The 16,777-nt window shown below is 36.5% G+C and overlaps 1 protein-coding gene across 2 annotated transcripts in view; it reads right to left on the bottom strand.

Moving 5' to 3' along the window:
- OXR1 (oxidation resistance 1) overlaps window positions 1-16,777 on the bottom strand; it is a 447,865-nt gene that overhangs the window by 356,890 nt on the left and 74,198 nt on the right. For both annotated transcript variants that reach the window (XM_060611132.3, XM_060611136.3), the window contains exon 2: window positions 7,832-7,983. In XM_060611132.3, coding sequence (XP_060467115.2) covers window positions 7,832-7,854 — 23 coding nt within the window. In that variant the 5' untranslated portion in view covers window positions 7,855-7,983. The remainder of the gene's footprint in view (window positions 1-7,831; window positions 7,984-16,777) is intronic.

Raw genomic sequence — 16,777 nt, 5'->3', positions numbered from 1 at the left:
CAAAAGGACTGGTGTTTCATAACTCTAGTCCTCAGGGTTGAAATGGACTGCCCAGTTTTATGTTAAATTTTCTATGGCCTAAGGAAATATTGCCATGATAATTCACTCTAGTTCTTTTACAAGAAAGTACATTATGATTCCCCTGGGAATGACGAAAAGACATTATTTCAAAGCATGTATATAGACCTGGATGATATTCAAAAGGAAAATCATATGGCCCATTATCAAGCCCTGAAGAGCACTTGGCTTTAGTGTAAACATATTTTCTCAATACTGACTGTGAATTGCTGATAATCAATCACCTGTTTCTAATGACTTGTGACCAACGGCAAGTTTGGGAAGGAGGCCTGGTCAAGGTCACAGGTATAGGCTTTGGCCAGAGAAGACAGTAGAACTAATTGGTCTCTGTGGGAAGTGAACCTGCAACCTCAAATTCCTTAACTTCACAGGATAACAAACTCCTCTAAGCTGGCCAAGATTTACCAATTTTCTTCAAAATGTGATTTGTGTCTAGTTGGCACTAATGTTTAAGAACAAACAAAAATATTCTGTTTAACTAATTATTTGGTTATTCAAGGAGAAAGGATTTGAAGTTGATATATGCAAAAAAGTATCCAGGTTTCCTATAAATGTTTAATTTTTAAAAAGCCATTTCTGAAGGCACACAGCTCAAAGCCAAACATGATCAGGAATACTAAAATATAATGTGTTTACTTAAAGTGTCAAGCCAAAATCAAAATAGGATTAATCACATTAATAATGAAGAGATTTCTTTTAAATTTTTAAAATTTTTATTTTAGAGACAGAGAGTGTGTGAGCAGGGGAGAGGGGCAGAGGAACACAGAGAGACTCTCAAACAGGCTCCATGCTCAGCACAGAGACTGACATCGGGCTTGATCCCACGACCCTGGGATCATGACCTAAGCCGAAATCAAGAGTCAGCTGCTCAACCGACTGAACCACCCAGGCACCCCAATAATGGAATTTCTATTTGAAAAGGTATATTATGAATAGAAAGAGATACCGAAATTATTCAGAATTTGGTAAACTGACTTCCATCCAATTGTGATTTCGGAAATATATTTTTATCCCTCTTGAATTTTCATTTTGGCTCTTCTATTCTCTCTTCTCATTCTCTCCTACTTCATTTGCTCTTTATTCTCTACTAAACTCAAATTACTCTTCTGTATTCTGGATCTACTTTTTTACAAGCTGAACATCCCGACTTACATGAGGATTCCTAAATTTTAGGCTCTAAAACATACTCTCTCTTTCCAGCATCTTAACATAATAGTTATTCATTCAATGCACTTACCATCCTGGGAAATACAGTATCTCACCACCTAAGCTTTTCCTATCACTCAGAAAGCCCTGTCTTTTTTTCAATTAGAAATATTAGCTTTATATTTATGTCTAACCTTTTCTCTCTCTCTTCCAATAATAAACTGTTGACAATTCTGACTTTTACCATTTACTATACAACTCGGGGTAAAAACTTCCCTTTGCAGTCTTTCTACTTATCCACATTTTTCCCACTGTGGGTTTTGATCCCTTCAAAAAGAGAAGATTCACGTATCTATTTCCCTCTGCCTTTACTGCCCCTGAGAGGCTGCCATTTAACAGTGTAGGAAAAGTGGTTCACGGAATAGCAGTTAAGGCAACCTTTGAGAAAAGACTGATTTTTCCTCTGTCCTTAATATAGATAGAATGCCTCTGTCTCTCCAGAATCTTTTTTTCTTTCCTCCTAAATGCAGGTACCAAAGAATGGTACCGAGTGATTCACTTCATTTATTCTTTAATTGTTTTTTTTTTAATGTTTATTTATTTTTGAGAGAGACAGAGACAGAGCTTGAGCAGGGGAGGGGCAGAGAGAGAGGGAGACACAGAATCCGAAGCAGCTCCAGGCTCTGAGCTGTCAGCACAGAGCCCGACGTGGGGCTTGAACTCACGGACCATGAGAACATGATCAACCGACTGAGTCACCCAGGCACCCCTTTTCTTCATTTATTCTTTAAAGAAGAACTTAAATTAAAACATTATAATGCAAATAATCTGCCAAAGAAAAGCATATACACTTCTAATTTTGCATCTTTCTCATTTCTAGGATTCTAACACACTATTACTTTTGGATAAAGAAGGTAAATCAAATTAATTTTCATCTCCTACCAGAGTTTTATTGAACTTACCAACCTTCATAATAGTGTTTTACACTATAAACATATCCAATGAAGATCATTTACCACTTCTAAATTTAGTCAATACATCAGTAACTCACACAACCCAGACTTTGCTATATTTTCAATCTATGAGCATCCATGATGGAATGTTTGTTGACTTTTGATAAAATCCTATTAATCAGCTGTAAGTAAATATTTCCTTGACAATTAGCACATTTTCAATGTTTATGGGGGATTTTAGCATACATGACAGCTAATTTTCTAAAGTAAAAAAAGAGATGAATTGATAAGATATTTTCTCAGAAACATATATTTTCTCCATAGCCTTGATGTCTGTAATCCAGGGAGCTACAACAGCATAGGGCCTCACCAGGTGCCCTGGATGACACAGTACCTTGTGACCCAGCAGTATTTGAATAATTTTCCTCATGACAGAAGTATTTACAATAGTAAAAAGTGAAAATTAGAAAACACACAAAGGTCCAATCCAGATGAATGAAATAAATAACATTACTACCATACAATGTCACTCAGCCTTTACATGTGATGATGTCATTCTATCTCCATCAGAGAGATGACCCTAGAATTATACATTGAAAACAGAAGATGGCAAAATATCACGCATGGTTTGAGTTGTTTTGCAAAAATATGTGAGTATATATAGAAAAGAAGATACCTCAGCATTTTTAACAGTGGCTTTCTAGGTATGGTAGGGTTTTGGTCATTTTTTATTTCTGCTTTATACTTTTCCATAGTGTTTGACTGTTTGTAATCAGTATACTGATTTATTTTTAGGAGTAAATGTAAGAGATGTACAGCATTCCTGAAAAATAAGCCATCTCTTCCCATGCAGGAAAAACACATATCCATTTTATTTCCCCAAACACCCTGGCCATACCTTTCAGAAAACTTACCACATTAAATCAGTTATTTGATTATTCTGTCTTGTTGGCTAAGAGATGAGCTCCTATAAGAGGAGTCGTTACTTTTTACTAAGACTGCATCTCTGTATTCAGCACGGGGCATGGCACGTTACTAATGCTCAATGGATTTTGAGTGGCTAGTTGGCTTTTTTACTTTCATTCATCCAGTGTCTTCTTTCTCCCATACATGGCTCTGGTTCAATTACCTTCACCTCTGCCAGGTGCCACAGTCTTTAAGATACTGTGAACAAAAGCTGAAATGTGCTCAGGCATCACGACAAAAACCAACTTGGGGTCAAAAAGATGGCATTTTGCAAAATCAGTTAAGACATACTAGGATCTCTCTCTCTGAATACTGGTTAACATATGTAACCATAACACTAATATAATGGGAGCTAAGGGAGCAGTAGAGCCAGGGGGAGTCGAAAGTACTTGATTTAGTAATGGAGGGTCTCTATGAGATGGACAATTGAAGAGCCATGTTGGTTGAATTATAGCAAAGAGCTGATACCTCTCTGTTGTGCCTGTTTTGTATCAAGAGGAAAACCTGACAATTCCTACCCTGTAACATGACTAGTGGAACTAAGATTTACATTGTGTAGTTTAGGTAGTTCATCTTACATAATTTTGGAGATTCACCTAAGTTTCTAAGAACAACAACCTTTTCACCTCCTCTAGGAAATTAGGGGGCTCATCTACTGCCTCCACATTCTACCCTCAATACTATTCTAATCCCTGATAGTGTTTCCAGGTGTAGAGATACACTTCCTTCCAGGAGAGGCTCCAGATGTCTATATTTGAGGAAATAAGGGGAAAAATTCTGGTTGGAAATGGGAACTAGGGCACTCACCTCGAAACTACACACACACATAGCAAGGGTATTGCTTTACTCAGATAGTGTTGGTTTTTATATGGATAGTTCAGCAGCTAGGAGTACCAACTAGCTGCCTGAATTCATATCCTAATTCTGCTATTTAGTGGCTGTAGCATACTGGGCACCTTTCACTTAACTTTCAGTACCTATATTTTCTACTTGTGGAAACGCAAATAGCTACTACATCTCTAATAAGGTTGTGTGAGGAGTATGTGGGTCAATATCCAAACAGTCTCTAAAAAAGGGCCTGGCACATGGTAAATGCCATGTAAATGTTCACTTTTGATAATATTTACTTAGCTTTCATGTCATAAAAATTTTGTTTTGAAATGAATGTTTTAAAATGTTATATATATGCCCATATAATTATATATACACATATATTATATATATATATATAATATTAATCTTATAAAAACATAAAAAAACAGGTTGAAGATGATTATCAGGGAAGAAGCACAGAAAGTCCTTTCAAATACCCCTCGGTATCACACCATTCCCCTCTTTGTGCTATAGACATAGGAGGACTCTTTTTCAATTCTCTGTGCCTCTTCATGTCTCCTGTTAATTACCACTGCTACCAGAAACAATTCTTTCCCTCAGATCATAGCCTGGAACCTGTCGCCTATCGTCTGTCACATGTCCATGGATGTCTGTAATTGATTTTGTACATCCCTTTGTCTCTATCTCAACCAACATCAACTCAATCATTGCCTCCCCCTGGAAGTTATTTACTGAACAGGAAGATTCATGAAACATCTGTTGTATGTTACCATGTAATTCTTATAATCAATTCCTACTACTCTCCTCACCTGACTGGCACTGCATAGTTTCCTAGAAACTTGGGTATTTCCTAGATTGTATTTCTTTTTGAGATTCTATATGAAAGGGCCAAATTATTGAATATATATATTTTTTCAAATGCCATACCCGTAAGTCCTAGAGCAAGGAAGTTTCTTTTAATATGTAAAAAGGTAATTTTCTTATGCTACATATTTAAAAGCTGGGAGGATTGCTTGGATAGTGGTTAACATGAACGTATATTTTCTAAATTCTTAGGTTGTGTGCAGGGATCACAATTAGGCACCCCCATCCATTAAGCCTCAGAGTTAATTTTAAAATCAACACACGGATATAATTAGATATGTACAGTGTCAAGGTAGGCAGACCAAACTGTTCGCAGACTGAGGTGGGTTTTGACTATAAACTCTGCTAACATTATAAAGGTAGCTGAACAGAGGGGAGTCTGACAGAAGCGGAATTCAAAAGAGGCACAGAGATGAAGACTGGCGTCTTACTCTAATTCCCGGCCATGAAGAAGCTGCCCTGAGAAACAGATGGAGGCGTCTGGCAGAGACAGCCTTACTGACAGACATATCCCGCCAGGTGTACTCTATCCTGAGTCCCTCGAACACTGGAAGCATCTAACTCCCCTTGCTCTGATTATGCGGTCATCGTCCAAGCCTCCGACTTAAGATTCCCATGTCATTTTCCACAGTTACAGGATGGACTGGTCAGGCCAAATCAAGCATCCGTAAAAGTTATGTATCTTCTTTTAAAGTAATAATCTGTGAAACAAGTTTCTTTTCCAACATCAGTCAGTATTTTCATGTCTTGGTTTCTAGATTTCGATGAAGAGAGCCAGACCGTGGGCTACAATAATTTCACTAAACGAATGTAATTAATGCCTAACTCCACACTGTTGTATGATGGGGTGACACTGGCAAAAGAGATGAAGAAGTCCCTGTAGGGAAATCTAATGTGGAACGTTCTGTGTAGCCAGAATTAAGGGTACTGTTGGATGAAAATATCCAAGAATTATTTCTATAAAATTTGTACCTTTGACATGGGAAGAATTCTAACAAATTTCAGATATACAAATTCTGTAAGATATCCCCACAACCAAAAGAAATGTTTTAGGATCAAAATATTAATTCACCATTGAATTACCTATTCTGCATTTTTCACTCATTTGTACCTCATAAGTGTGTAGAGCAGCTACTAAATTCTAAGAGGTGTGCTAGACAGTTGGGCTGGAAACACAACATACGTTCTCTTTGTCTGGGCTGGAAACACACATACATTCAATGTGTTTTGTATGGCCTAACATCACATTGAAGAGATGGCCTCTGACCAAGCCATTACATCACATCAAGTCAACTGTTAACTGAGGTACACACCAAGGACAGGTTCAAGTGTTTGCCCTGTCCTGATTCTGTGAACCAGGCCACACCACACCTATCTTGAGATATGACAGTCACAGCTGTGTTTTAATCGCCTCCACCTTCTCCTCTTTCCCCTGTTCTCCTTTCTGTCCTCTCCCCTTCATCTTTCTCTTTCTTGTTTGGCATGCAGCCTGCTTTTTGAAGATTCACCTCCAACACAATCATTTGTCAGGAGTATAATTTCCTTAAATAAATATGTCCTTAATATTTTCCAGGGGTTTGAAGGGCTTCACACATTCTACAGAATTTTTTTCCTTTTTTAAAAAAAGTTTTTTTAATGTTTATTTTATTTTTGAGAGAGAGAGACAGAGACAGAGACAGAGACAGAGTGTGAGCAGGGGAGGAGCAGAGAGAGAGGGAAACATAGAATTTGAAGCAGGCTCCAGGCTCTAAGCTGTCAGCACAGAGCCCAATGCGGCGCTCGAACTCACGAACTATGAGATCATGACCTGAGCCGAAGTCGGACGCTTAACCGACTGAACCACCCAGGCGCCCCTAATTCATTTTTTTTTTAAAATGAGATCTTTAGCACCCAGTAAAAATCCAAAGACATATTCTAGGGAGTCCATAAAAATTGGGTCCTTCAGAAACACTACTCTCAATCTAAACAACCAATTCTACCCTTTGCCCTGAAGAAATTGCTCACCTAATAAAAATAAATACATGGAGCTAAATTGCAGAAACCAGTCTGTAATGTAATGCTATTTATATTCCTGGCACAAACTGAAGACAACGATGAAATGGACTCCTATGAAAATGGACAGGATTACCAGGTTCTTCTTACATTCACATATTGAATACTGTATAATATCTGTATTACATAATCTGTATTTTTATATATTATACAATCTGTATCTGTATTATATAATATTATATAATCTGTTTCTGTATTATTATAATATCTGTATAATGTCACTTACTCAGCTCTTTATATTTAAAAAAAAAGAATCCAAAGTTCAAAAAACTGGCTTCCAATTCATCCCCGCTAGTATTGCTCTTTGTTGCCATAGAAAAGTTGTTGATTATACGCCAAAAAAAAAAAAAAAAAAAAAAAAAAAAAAATTGCACACTTCTTATTTTAAATTACAAACAGCACTGAAACATGAACTAGAAGTCAAAGATTATTCAGAATGCCAGTTATTTAGAGATGTGAATCCACGGGGGAATTTTCTCTTCCATAATGGAGTTCCATTCAGTTTAGTTTGGGTAGATACGTTGAACTAGGAGGCTTGAAGAAAAGCACTGATGAAAAAAGACCTATCCCACCCTTACAGCTGCCCTTACGGCCTGTTATTCCTGCTCCCAGGAACAGAACAGTAGCTAGGACCACTGAATGAGTATTTAATTCCTACTTAACTCTCCCCTAGGTATCGAGAAAGAAAGGTATGGTATGTTATTCGGATTCATAAAAGCATTGAACCCGTTCCAGAGTCTGTAGATACCACAATGCTGAAAGTCTTAAAATTTTAACTCTAGGTAGCTCTCCTTACCTTAACACAGGACAACAATCTCTGGAAACCAGATTTTTCAGTTTCTTTTTCTGCTCCGGTTCTGACAATAAAACTTTCTCACAAAATACTGCTTCATGCTATGCATGGATTTGGACTGTAGGTTAGAAAGTGATTCACTTACCATGATAAATTAGATACAGACATTGCAGCAATTTACAGAGGAGTCTTGTGGAACAGTCTTCTCTAGATTTCAGAATAGGGAACGAGTAGGTCAAGTAGACAAGACCACCGGGAATTCGCTGCTGGAATGATGCACTTCAAGTTTGAAATAACCTATAAAGAAAAGAAATAAAATGATATCTATAGTACCCAGTCTATATGACTTTTCACAAATGTATTTCACCCAGGTCAATAGTTTTGCCATGGTATAAGACACAGAAAAATACATTTTTCTTAAAATATAAGACATGTTATAAACCAAAGATAAAATTAAATCACCCATATGATAAGCTGAATGCTTTACCTTTAAATTAAGTTTAAAGATGAATACAGTGTTCATTCCCTGAAGGAGAGAACACAGGGAAAGAACAGAATGTGTTTTTAGAGGCACCAATTTTTTTCTCCATATGGTTAATCAGTTATGCTCTCTAAATTAGTTTTATATCCTTGTGATAAAAGGATCAAAACAAAGATCCTAATTGGCCACTGCACACATAAAAAAAAAAAACAAAAAAAAAACTCCCTGGCACAAATTATTATCATGTCCAAAACTGTAACAAAAAAATCATTCGCTACTACCTCGGAGAAAATATGAATTCATACTGAGTAACTTGTGGGAGGTAAGCCTATACGTATTTACCTAACATTTCCACACACTTTTTATGAGTATCTACTCTATACTGTATCCCATGATCTTGAACCAAAATTTTCATAGGGTACAATTAAATCCATGGTACTATATTAATTAAGCAGTTTAGTTCAGGTCATTAATCCAGTACTGTTCAATTAAACATTTAATGAGGATATACTATGTGCACGTATACTTCCTAGGTAGAGTTCAGGGATAGGGATGAACGACACATAAAGAAGGCATGTTTCTGCCTTCAAAGAATGTTTTATGTAAAAAATATGACTATAGGGGCACCTGGGTGACGTCGGTTAAGTGTCCGACTTCAGCTCAGGTCATGATCCCAGGGCTCATGAGTTCAAGCCCAGCATCGGGCTCTGTGCTGACAGCTCAGAGCCTGGAGCCCACTTTGGATTCTGTGTCTCCCTTTCTCTCTGCCCCTCCTCTGCTTGTGCTCTTTCTCTCAAAAATAAATAAACATTAAAAAAATATGATTATAATAAACTGGAGTAAGTGTTCTAATAAAGATTTATACAGAGTATATGGGAACAAGAAGAGAAGCTTTCAGCCCCATCATCGGTATTTAGAAAAAAAAAAAAAAACAACAACACCCAAACTCAGAGTGGCTTAGAAAAGACCATTGATATTTCTTTCTCCTATAGACAAATCTTGAGTCTTAAGAAGTCCAGGCAGTTACGGCAATTCCATAAACACCAGAGAAGGAGGCTTCCCTCTTGTCATTCTACCATTCTCAACCTGTGGTCCCCTTCATGTTCCAAGTGGCTGTGAGCTCCAGAGAGTACCGGTGTCCTGGTCAGCAAGAAGGAAGAAGGAAAGAGGGATGCTTCCTAAAATTTACACATGCCATTTCTGCTTGCATTTCATTGGCCAGAGCTTAGTCACTTGGCCACTCTTATTCTAAGGGAGATTGGCAAATGCAGCCATCATTCTGGGCAGCCACAAACCAAGGTCCCGATTACAAAATGGGGATAAAAGTGGGTACGGAGAAAACTAGCATTGTCTGCCATTATGTTTGTGACTCAATGACCTTTACCCACAATATTTTATGGTTCTGTACTTACTACAAAGTGACAAACAGGGGACAGAGGTGAAGTGTAATAAGTCCATTGTTTGTTGGTAATTTTAACATATTTTATATATAATTTTGAATATCAAACTTCCTCAGTTTTCTTAAATCCTTCATAGAACCAACAAACTATTTTGTGTGCCCTATTATTTATCAGACTCTAAGTACTAAGGATGCAAAAACTAATAAAATATGGTCTTTGCACATAAAGAATTCACTGTCTAACATAGATGCCATCATGTAAAAAAATAAAACAAAGCAAAATGCACTCTGAAAATTGCTGTGTATTTACAAGGGCGTATGAGAAGCTACAGGGGGATAGAGAAAGAATAATTCTAATGGAGTCTAATTTTAATAGACCCCAACTGCCAGTTAAGTAAGCAGCTATAAAATCTGTATCCTAAATTATCTTCTTACATGCCAAAAGAGGTTTTCAAGTCCACCCTGCCGTTGGTTAATTGTTAAAGCATATGGACTTACATCTATTAAGGACAGGGGAGCTCCAAATTCTGCTCCCAAAATTGGTAACTTCAAACTCTCAAGATCTGTATTATCTGATTCTTATCAAGAGTTCCGTTACCAAAAAAAAAAAAAAAAAAATGTATGTAATATTGTCTGAGGTAATTCATTCTAGATAATCTAATTTTTTAAATGTTTATTTATTTATTTTTGAGAGACAGCAAGAACATGCTGTGGAACAGGGGCAGAGAGAGAGGGTAACAGGATCCCAAGCAGGCTCTGCACTGTCAGCACAGAGCCTGATGTGAAGCTCAAACTCAGTAACAGTGAGATCATGATCTGAACCAAAATCAAGAGTCGGATGCTTATCCAACTGAGCCACCCAAGTGCCCCTAGATAATCTTAGTTCTTAATTCTTAATTCTATTTTAGAGAGCCGTGTGTCTGGATGTCATTATTTTAATATGTAACCAAATTACTTTCACTGAATTATACTTTGGGGTTTTGCCAAGAGTTTGCATTGAGGGGTATCATTAAAGATAATAATAAATAAACAAGCAAAATCTAGGCCTGTGAAATTAGCTATAAGGTTTAGTGGGATATTTGCCAACACAAAAATGTTGCCCTTATGTGCACTAAAAGCAAAAAATGTGTCAGATTTCAACACCAAGAAATTATTTTAAATTTCTTAATTGCTTTAATCCTACGGGGACATTACGCTTCTTTCTTTGCTTTAACTTATGGGAAGTTCTGCAACAAACTTGTCACTTTTCTTTAAGAATTATTCTTAGGCCTCAAGGTCTATATTTTTATCCAAACTTTTTTTTCCTTTTCTGGCAACTTTAATTTTTAATGTGTTTTTGATAAACACACATACATTATACAAACATATGCACATACTATATATATGTAAATACCTATAAAACCCTCCCTAAGTCTTATTTAGAGTGACAAAGAATATAATCAAAGACCACAATTCCAGATTTATTTGTTTATGCAAAATGTAGGAATAACATGTAAAGAAATTTGATCCCAGGATCTTTGATCAAACCATTTGAAACTGTTAGTTTTGTAGGTCAAAATGGCCAAATAGTGTCAGTATGACTTCATATAACTGAAGAGTTCACCAAGGAAGGCAGCCTCTTCCTGTTCCCTTCAACCTGACTCAACTTTGGACAGGCTTCCTCCTGACTCTAGACCGTTGACCTCTCTTTTCTTAGAGTGTTTACTACAGAAAACTTGCAATTGTAAATTCTTTCTCTGCCCCTTTGAGATGTGAATCTATCAGCCTCTTGCCAGTTGTACAACCCAGGAACGTCTTTCTCAAGGATGGGGAGCCATCCATTGGAAATGTAACCATCAAAGGAGATCATGCCTACCTCCCAGTCTCTGTGGGAGGACAGATGCCTCACTTCAATAAGCACCAGTTAGCCAACACTGATGGCCTAATCACACTGCACAACCTCCTCCTAACATCCTCCACTGCTTTTCTACTGGTTCACTCTAGCACTTAAAAACCCTGCTGTCTTCTGTTTCAGCAGAATTGAGTTCAGTCTCACTCTCCTATTCCAAAATTTTGAATTAAGTTTTCCTTGCCTGTGGAACTCTGTCTGGCTTAATTTTTCTTTGGGAGGGTATTCTCTTTTTTTATCCCTTAAAGTTTAGGAAAGTTTCCTTACTTGCTGGCAGTATTGTTAAAAAGTGCAGTCTTTACTAAATGTCCTTTATCTGCAGTAACTACTGACTTGGATTTTGATGTTTGTATTAAATGTGGATTAATAAAATAAATGTTAGAAAATTGCATTTTTCTTTTTTTTAATTTTTTAAGGTTTATTTATTTTTAAGAGAGAGAGAGAGAGCGCGCACAAGCAGGAGAGGGGCAGAGAGAGAGGGAGACACAGAATCCAAAGCAGGCTCCAGGCTCTGAGCTGTCAGCAAAGAGCTTGACACGGGCCTTGAACTCACAAACTGTGAGATCATGACCTTAGTCGAAGTCTGATACTTAACTGACTGAGCCACCCGGGTGCCCCCAAAATTGCATTTTTCTGATTTTAAACGTAGATGTTTGTAAGAATAAAATGTATGAACATAAAAAATCCATAGTGATCATTCCTAATGATTATAATTATCACTCTGACATTCATTTTGATATTGTATCATCTTTTATTTTTTTTACTTGCATCCTATAACTATCTCATTTATTTCTCCAAAGGAAGGTACCCACAATGCACTCAAGAAAGTTCACTAAGTTTTATAATACAAACGAGACTATGATGTGATGTTTTCAAAGGCCTTGGAGGTAGACTTGTTATTCCCTTAAAATGGCATTTTAATGATTCACCGCTTATCAATGAAATCTTTCCAGAGAAAACATCTTTAGGATCTTCAGGAGAGGTTAAATTTTCTGTTCACTTTGACAATTCACAATCTTTATGCAAATCCCAACATCAGTCTCCATACTTAAGTATGAATTTATAGCTTTCAGGCAAAATTCTAACATTACTAAGAGCCTCCACCCACCTCATTCTCACAAAGAGACTATATTTTCGTATTAGGGAAAACTTTTTAAAATGTATGGATTGATTTGACTTTGCCTGAATGCCTAGCCAGGATTGTAAGTTATAAGCATAGGTACACCTGTTCTCTCGAGGTCACTCCTCCAGCACAATATTAAGGAAAACGGAATGTGAATTTAATAGAAGATCCCTCATTTGACATATTCATTAAAACTGTGAACCCTTGAACACAACAATGCATTACTGAGATTATGTTTTACCCAAATAATGGATTATTGACATTATGGTTTACCAAAATAATTCTTTTAATCACTTCATTCGTGAATAAAATTTGGGGCTTCAAACCGAGCTGAAAAAAATACTACAATCTAACACGTTCATTTTGGTTATATAACATATAAGAATTTCTGTAAACTTATTTTCTTAAGCAAAAGAAGCATTTTCATAACGTAGTCCCATGAATACATGGATGATTTTGTATCTTTAAGATGTTAAAATTCCATGAAAATCAGTTTAAGTAACCTGCCATATAATAAGTATATGTTTTCATATACTTCATACTTAGACAACCTAAACGAATTACTTGGAAGAATGAAAATAATTAAAGTTTCTGACCATACGCACTATTGAGTGTATATAAGTGGAGCACCCCTGCTTTTCCTAGAGAAAAGAGAGTTTAGGGCCCAAAGGGGATACTAAAATTATAGAATAATTTCAAAGTAGGCAAGGCCAATGGTCCATTGAATTTCATTTAATTCCACTTAGAGCATTATAACACCTAATGGGTATAAAGTGAAGAATAAAATGCATTAAGTATAGAAAACCCTTTTATACTAAAGACTCAAAATAAATGTTAGAAAAATAAATTATCAAGGAAATACTAGAATATTTTATTTTACATGGTGGTTTCCTTTTCATCGTCAAATCAAAGCCCACTTCCTTGCTTTCTGGTTCCCGTATAAATGAATACCAATATTTCCCAACCTAGATTCCTGCTTCTTTGAGATTGTCTGCTCAAATGCTCACTCCTGTGCCCTGAGTATACTACGAAGTTCTGATTCTTCTCTGTGGCCTCATGTTTTCTTTCCTCTCTAATTTCAAGTATCCCAATTCTTCAAGGATCAATACAAGCTCCAAGATCCTATGAATTCTTGTCTCATAGTTTCAGGTTCTCTGATCTCCTCTCTTTCTGAACTAACATATCCAATTTACTAATTAAAATATATTGAGCATAAAAATGTGTATATCATTTTTCATGTATATTATCTTTACTTGCTTAAATAAACTAAGTTTACAAAGGTCAAAAATTATCTTCTATGTTCAAACTCCAAAGCATCTAGATAAATAGCAAGTACCCTCCAACTGTTAGTGATCTAACGGACAAAAATGTAATACTTTAGCAGCATTATGACTTTAATGACTGAAAAATAACAGTTCGAAAATTAAGGTGTTTTTTTTTTATATTCCCATATTTGTATTACGAATTTCAGGGCTTCCATAAATTTGGGAGGATATAAGTCAATCATTGGGGAAAGATATTATTTTTCTTATAAAAACTCTGATTTCATATAAAGACAAATTTTTAAACAAAATCAAACTAAGAGTTTGACTTTTCCCTTTATCATATATATGTTTCTCTAGAGATAAGATTTAAAAACAGGAGAGTGTTCTGCCTTGAATTTTAATAATTTATATTACCTTGTCAATTTTAAAATAATAAATTTAGGGGCACCTAGGTGGCTTAGTCAGTTAATCATCTGACTTGATTTTGGCTCAGGTCATGATCTCATGGTTCACAGGACTGAGCCCCACATCAGGTTCTGAGCTGACAGTGCAGAGCCTGCTTGGGATTCTGTCTCTCCCTCTCTCTCTGCCCCTCCCCCACTGGCACTCTCTCTCAAAATAAACTTAAAAAGTAAATAAAATAGTAAATGTATGCATACAGAGAAAAATCAAATGGATATACAATGTTGATAAATAGTTCTCCCTTTTCCATCCTCTGTCCCAGGCATCCAGTCACTTCCTTCACAACTACTGTTACTCCCAGTATTTTTATCCTCATAGGGATACTCTATGGATTTCTATCTATACCAAACTATGCCTATCTATCTCCTCATCTACCTATCTATCCATCTACTTGGTGTTCACAAAATGGTAGCCTATTATACACACTTTCTTCTGCACCTTGATATAATCATATGCCTACATACAATATTTCCCTATCAACACACACATAGAGATGCCTCATTACCTTTAAGAGTTGTAAATAATTTCATTGAATGGATTTATCCTAATTTATTAGCCTATCTCATACTGAAGGAGATTTAGTTTACTTCTGATACTGGCAATTACATGCAATGCTGCAGTGTATATATCTTTATATATATGATACAATGTAGATGCGTGTTTGTGCATAAATACCTGGAAGTAAAATTTCTGGGTCAAATCTATGCATATTTTTAATTTTGAAGAAACTGGTGGTAGGTTGCCTTTCATAGAAGGTGTACCAATTTATATTCCTACCAGCAATGTATAAGCTTGATCATTCTGGCATTCTGGCTGTCTAGAATACCAATAAACCTGGTAGATTTCACAAACACACTCTCTGAAGTGTATTCATGGTCCAAGCCAGAAATACTGTTCCACACATCCAGTTAGTTACTAAGCCTGGTTGAGTCTACCTCCGTGATATCTTTAGAATATGTCCATTCTTCTCCATTCATACTACCTGTGTCCAGTATCTTCTCATGCCCGCATAATAACGATGACCTTATAACTGGTCCCCATTTCTAGTTCAGCTTTCATTGAAAACTTTCTTCTGCAGCACACTACAGGCTGAGGGCTCCTCAGGGGATGTAATCATTTTCTAAGTAAGAGCAGAATACAGAGGCAGGCATGGTCACTTCAGAAAACCCTCGGTGTGACTTCCAGATATGCTTCTTGCTAACTTCTGGCCTCAGGAAAATTAAGTACATTCCCTTGCTTGTTTATTTTTAAGATAGAAACGTTAATAGTACTTATAGGTCATAGTGAGAAGTAAAAAAAAAAAAATGCATGAAAAGACTTAATATTGCCTGGCACATAGCAAGAGTTCAAGAAATGATAATGGCAATGATGATGATAACAATGAGGGAGAATAAGAAGGAGGAGACTGTGATGATAATAAACTTGCCCCAATATCCATTAGCTGCTCTATTTGCCTTCACATTAAAGCCCCAATTCCTTGAGATAGTTTATAAGACTCATGATGATTTAACACCTGCTTTCCTTCCCACCTTCCCCTCTCCTCACCACCCTTTCCCAACCCAGCCCCTCACTCTATTTCAGCTAAAAGGATTTGCATTTTCCCAAATTCACCTGTGTCTCTAGTTTACACGCCATTCACATGCTAGTCCCATTGCATGTTACACACATATCCTTTCCCCTTCTGCTGGGCTAACTTTCAAATCATTACAACTCAACATAGACCGTGTTTTGCCCAAACTTTCCTAATCCTTGGTAGACGCAGCCCCCTATGCCCTCTTATAACACCTTTTATGAATGCATGAAGATGTTTAAAACAGTGATTTAATATTTTAATGCAGGTCTGTATTTCCCTGTAGATCGTAAGTTCCTTGAAAACAGACAGCATGTCTCAATATAACCTAGTAAACCCAAGGCCTAGCATAGTGCCTGACACTAAGAACGTACTCAATAAATGTTTGCTGAAAAAAAATATCTGAAATTGAGAAATGTAAAATTCTATAAAATGCTGAAAAGCGGTGTCTCTTTTCCTTTTAAATTATAAAAATATTATTCAAATTTTTAGTCATATTTATGAGTTCCAAATTTTTAAAACGTTGTTACGTTTAAAAATAATTTTGGGGGGCACCTGGGTGGCTCAGTTGTTTGAGCATCTGACTTGATTTTGGCTCAGGCCATGATTTCACGGTTCCTGGGATTGAGCCCTGCATGGGCTGCATGTGCTGTCAGCGCAGAGCCTGCTTGGGATTCTCTCTCTCTCTCTCTCTCTCTCTCTCTCTCTCTCTCTCCCCCCCTGCCCCGCTTGCACTCCCTCTCAAAAAAATAAACCTAAAAAAATAATAATTTTTATGTTTTGAAACTTGCATATTAATTATGGAATATTAATTATGGAAATCTGGTAGAAGTCATCCCATTTTTCAAATCTGTTTTGCTTCTCAATTTTGTCCAGAATATAAATTCATAGTAAATATGTAAA

The sequence above is a fragment of the Panthera onca genome, chromosome F2, assembly GCF_046562875.1.
Source record: "Panthera onca isolate mPanOnc1 chromosome F2, mPanOnc1 haplotype 2, whole genome shotgun sequence".
Lineage (NCBI taxonomy): Eukaryota > Metazoa > Chordata > Mammalia > Carnivora > Felidae > Panthera > Panthera onca.
The sequence above is the reverse complement of the archived record's forward strand: the minus strand, read 5'-3'. Positions and strand labels throughout refer to the sequence as shown.